We start from the raw sequence: 4,997 nt of genomic DNA, 5'->3' as shown, positions 1-4,997 counted from the left end.
TTACCCTGTTATCCCTGTATTTCCTGTAATTTCAGATAAAATGGAGAAAAAGCGGCAAAAATAGCAATTATTGCAGATTTTTTATCAATAATTTCAGAAGAAGAAATAATTCAGTTTTAGTTGGACCTCTGGGGTGTAAAAATGAGCTACAAAATTGACCTCGGAAAGGCTGTGATGCAGATCGTCGTGAAAAGGAACGGACCTCCGACAAATTTGACCTCCCCTAAAATTCAAATCTGCATTTGGATCAAACCTATTCTTGACTAAACCTAAATCAAAATATACACACCTTTTGGTATACCTCAAACCTTAGTAAAAAAAATTAGGAATAGCCGGCCGAGATAAATAAAAAGGGGGATTTTTGTATCTGCTAGTTTTGCCTCACACATAAAACTGTGCAAAATCCAAAGAAAAAGGGAAAAAACATAGTTCCTTCTATTTTCCTCATCCAAAAAAAAAGTTTCAAGACTGATATTTTGATAACCATCTTGATTTAATTGGACTATTTTTAATTGATATGAACACTAAAGCAAAGATCATTCAAACTATATCAAAGAAAAAGTTGGGTAAGGTTGATTTGAGCATGTTTATCAAAAAAGTGTCCCATAGTTCACCCTTCAAAAGAAACGTTGGCCTGCGTAAAAGAAATATTTGTTTAAATTTGTATTCATTTATTTAGTTGATGAAGCAAAGATAAATTCAAAGTAACACTGAAAATTCATTTTTTTTATTTTTCGGGAAAATTCGTGAGAGGGTTTACAAGATAAGAACTTAAGGCTTCCTCCAATTTAACCAGAAGGGGGGGGGGGCATATTCTTGGAAACATATTTACCCCTTCTGCCGCAAAACACATTTGGGTGGTGGTAATTACTCGTTGAGTACTTCTGGGCCCCCCCCTTTTCTAACACTTATGACCAAAAAAAAATATTCCCCAATAGAGCAGAAAATCATAAAATATTTTTCTCAACATTTTTAATGAGAATATATACCCTTAATTATAAAATGGTTCCTTGTTGATTAGATGTTCTGGAACGGACCGGGAGTATGCTTATGTTTATGTACCAGGGAAACTATCTGTATACGGGAAAAAGGATATAATGGATATTCTCCGGTTTGAGAAGGCGTTGGAATCACTTGCTAAACAGTTTAAACCCGCCAAGGTGCGTATTTTAACTTTTTATGGAAAATGTTGTTTCATTTGATTAGTTTTGTATTTTTGTTGTTAGAACTGCAAATTAGCCATTTCTAACGATTCCAGTAAAAAAAGTGACAGGAGATATAAAATGAAGGGGTGGATGAAGTTCAGGGGTGTATATTTTCATGAAAAATCATTCTTCCTCCCCTCTTTAGAAACCACAATCACTAAATATATTCCATATTATTTTTATTTCATTGAAATCAGTAATGAAATAAACAATACTTAATATGATTTACAGATGAGTGGAGATGATTTTGAGAAGGAGGTGAAGTTACTTATTAATATGATTTACAGATGAGTGGAGATGATTTTGAGAAGGAGGTGAAGTTAGCGCTGAAATTGGTTCCTCTGGACAAGAACGACGAGGTGGTTGAACAGCTTAATTCAGATCAAATTCAAGACAAGTATGCTCATCTCAAGGGTAAGTTTAAACCAATTTTAAAGGGACTGTGAACGTAATTTTAATTGACTCTTCCTTTAAAGAGTTATATGATTCAGCCATTTAAACTTTATCTTTCTTATTGTTTAGTCCAAGGTTTAAAAGGTACAGGTTGTGAATCAGGTACTCGTAAAGTCAAGAGTCACTTTAAAGTTACATAAAAAAGCTTTTTGAGTTTCTGTCTTGAACAGTGAATTTGCTCGAACAAGCGGCACCTTTGTTTATACAAATTCCACAATCTAGAGCTAAACAGTAGCATGGAGGTCGGAGTGGGGGATTGTGATTAGGCTATTCAATATTCATAAAAGTGTTTTTCCTTGTAGAAGACGCCGATATAATTTTCGAGGAAGAAATACCAGGAAAAGAGCAGGTGAATTATTTCTCAGTAAACTTATTTTATAGCAAAGAACTGCTTAAAGTAGGAAATCTTAGTTGTTGACTTTCTTTTATCTAAAGCTGTGTATTTGGGAGTGCATTTATTTTTATCGAATCTCGATAAATAACTATCTTATAAGCATAGGAACTTTCTTGAAAAATATCCCTCCTGTCGAAATTCAAATGATACTTATTGTAGAGTTTGGAAACGTCGTTATTAGCTGTCCGCCGGGTTTCTTTGATTATTTACTTATTAACCCATTTGTGACGAGACAAAAATATCTTTCCGATCTCGCTGAAATTCACAGAGTATACTCGTTATACTGTCAATAGAGTAGATCTAAAGTTTCAATTTTGCTCAATGAAGGGTAGTGGAGATACAGAACCCGGCCAATTATGTCCGGCTCGGCATCGGCCAAAGTTGACCGCCCGATCAATTTTGACCGTCTCGGACCCGGTCAGGGTCAATATTCTTCACGGAAAGATGGCACTTCCCTATTTAAAACAGTACCCTTAAACTTTTATCTGATCAATAAAAGTGAAAGATATTGTCGTTTTTTTATGTTCAAAAGTGTTTAATTCTGTTAATTCCTCAATAATTTCATACAGTAGAAATGTGCAAGTTTTTTTTTGGACAAACCACAATTGAAAATAATCACTATTTGGTTTTCCAAATAAAAAAAAGGATGTTTAAATCTTACATGTGCAGACAAAGCTTTTAAGGGTACTAAATAAAGCCTCTTGAATATACTAGGCCCATTTTCGTTGCTAACTTTTAATTCTTGCTCTTTAACTTAAGGCAAATTTTTCAATTCATATAATGCATAAACCTTCCCTGGGAGAATCTGAGGTCCCAGAGAGGTTCAGCCGTTTTGACGTTTAACGGTCACAAACATACAAACAGACAAGAAAAGTATAAACAGGGTGTCCCACGAAACATGACAGTTGGTAAATAGTTTAAAATGTCTTCTTCCATAATTTGTTTAAAGACAATATTAAGAATATTTTATAGGCGTCACGTTATCGTAAAATTAAATTCAAAGAAAAATATATTTGAGCAAAAGATTTTTTAAACGAAATAAACTGCATAAAGCCGGTACTATCCAATACAGTGTATGAAAGACGACATTCAAAACTATTTACCAACTGTCATAAAATATTTGAAAGAACTAAATAATTTTTTTTAAACCAGAGAGTCGGAGGAAATAAGGTACTGCGGGAGGAGGTAATGGAGGATATTGAAGAAAATGAGGAGGTACAAATTTTCAACCAAATTTCTTATTTAACCTTTGATTTAAACGTTGTAAAGGATTATTAAAAGTAATTATTAAAGTAAACTAATACTAGCTCAAGTGCCAAGCGTTGCCAGTGAAAAAAATTAATCGAATTTTACAAGTAACATTTTTTAAACTTTGATTGAAAAAAAATTTCAGCCAATTTGGTTCAGCCGTTTGTCCAGCTATAGCTAACATATATACAAATATATATATTACTGTAACAGATGTCAAAATAAAAAAAATTTGCCCCTTTGTCGCATTTTTTACCCTTTGTCGCGCTTTTGACCCTTTGTCGTTTAACCCAGTGTCGTTTGACCCTTTGTCGTTTGACCCTGTGTCGTTTGACCCTTTGTCGGTGAAGCCCAGTGGAATATTAAAAACGACTTTACGCTTTTATTTAGAATTTGTACAGTGTACACCGTAGAAATATCTCATTGGTATCAAACGAATCCTAAGTTTTTTTCTACAATACTGCACCATTAGCTCAAATACCATGTCTAGTCGGTTTCTCCCTTTAAGAACAAATTGAATGTCTGGCAATTTTTTGTTTTAACCAATGAGATTGCTGAACTAGACTTACAGATGAACTATCTATCTCACATTAAAAAATTTCCATCTCTGATCATCTCTTTTTGTTACATAACATTACTTTAAAAACATTTATTTTGTTTTAATTATTAGAACAATGCTAGCGTGAAAAGTCCTAATGATGAAAAGACTGCTCTGGATGCTTCTAAGAATAAAGATGAGAACAGTCAGGGTGGGAGTGGACAGGATTCTGATGTCGGTTCAGCGGAAAAACAAATATCCGGGAATCATACACTGTTTTCTGAATGGCAAAAAGGTAAAAAACTGTCGTCGTCTCTTAATGTCTCATTCAATTCAAGATAGTTATGGTCCACGGGGTGAAAGGATAGTAAACGTATACATTGGCGTATTTGATGTAATTTGAACGAACAATTTTATCAGCTGATTTAAGTATTACAAAATGTAAACCCAAACTTCACATTTGATTTATTATAGTTATTTCAAGTCTTAAAGTTTCATTTCATTTCATTTCATTTCATTTCATTTCATTTCATTTCATTTCATTTCATTTCATTTCATTTCATTTTAGAAAACATATCAGGTTTTATTTGAGGCAGCCGAAAATGTGTCTGTAAGATGTATATCTCCATATAAGTTTGAGCAAAAATGTGTCTGTAAGATGTATATCTCTATATAAGTTTGAGCAAAAATGTGTCTGTAAGATTTATATCTCTATATAAGTTNAAATCTCTATATAAGTTTTATTAAATTGTGTTCACTGCATTAAAAAAAGTACACTAATGTTGTGTTAACGATCCTCAAACGTTACTAAAAATTGTCAATAATCAGCAAAATTGAGTTTTTTTATTTCTATCCTTTATTTATAACTGGAACGCAAGTTTTCAATCTTAGAAGAAAACAGAAAATTAAAACCTGTTTTATGTTGTCAAAATGTTTTAGGTTTCATTTTGTGGAGCCTTTTCTTCAGAAAGCAAAATATTAGCAGTTTATCCCAGATATTTTACACTGTTAAAAAATATTTATTTTTAGTTCTTGATTGGGTTGCTGGCAAGGAGTCGAGGAATGCATAGATAATTTAATAAATCATAATTCATAATTTATTAAATTTTTAATAATATTATTTGTAACTAATAAAATAATCGGGGTCATCCCCCCCCCC

General features: G+C 32.7%; 1 protein-coding gene across 2 annotated transcripts in view; it reads left to right on the top strand.

The window, feature by feature from the left end:
- Positions 1-32: 32 nt before the first annotated feature.
- LOC111702196 (uncharacterized) overlaps positions 33-4,997 on the top strand; it is a 23,707-nt gene continuing 18,742 nt past the window's right edge. Inside the window, exons 1-7 of one of the 2 annotated variants that reach the window (XM_023473807.1) lie at positions 33-194; positions 1,022-1,160; positions 1,493-1,619; positions 1,961-2,007; positions 3,205-3,267; positions 3,971-4,133; positions 4,868-4,894. In XM_023473807.1, coding sequence (XP_023329575.1) covers positions 142-194; positions 1,022-1,160; positions 1,493-1,619; positions 1,961-2,007; positions 3,205-3,267; positions 3,971-4,133; positions 4,868-4,894 — 619 coding nt within the window. In that variant the 5' untranslated portion in view covers positions 33-141. Of the gene's footprint in view, positions 195-1,021; positions 1,161-1,492; positions 1,620-1,960; positions 2,008-3,204; positions 3,268-3,970; positions 4,134-4,867; positions 4,899-4,997 lie in introns of both variants that reach the window. The other variant, XM_023473806.1, reaches the window with a different exon arrangement.

The sequence above is a fragment of the Eurytemora carolleeae genome, unplaced genomic scaffold (genome assembly GCF_000591075.1).
Source record: "Eurytemora carolleeae unplaced genomic scaffold, Eaff_2.0 scaffold141, whole genome shotgun sequence".
NCBI lineage: Eukaryota > Metazoa > Arthropoda > Copepoda > Calanoida > Temoridae > Eurytemora > Eurytemora carolleeae.
This window is presented reverse-complemented; position numbering and strand designations above follow the sequence as displayed.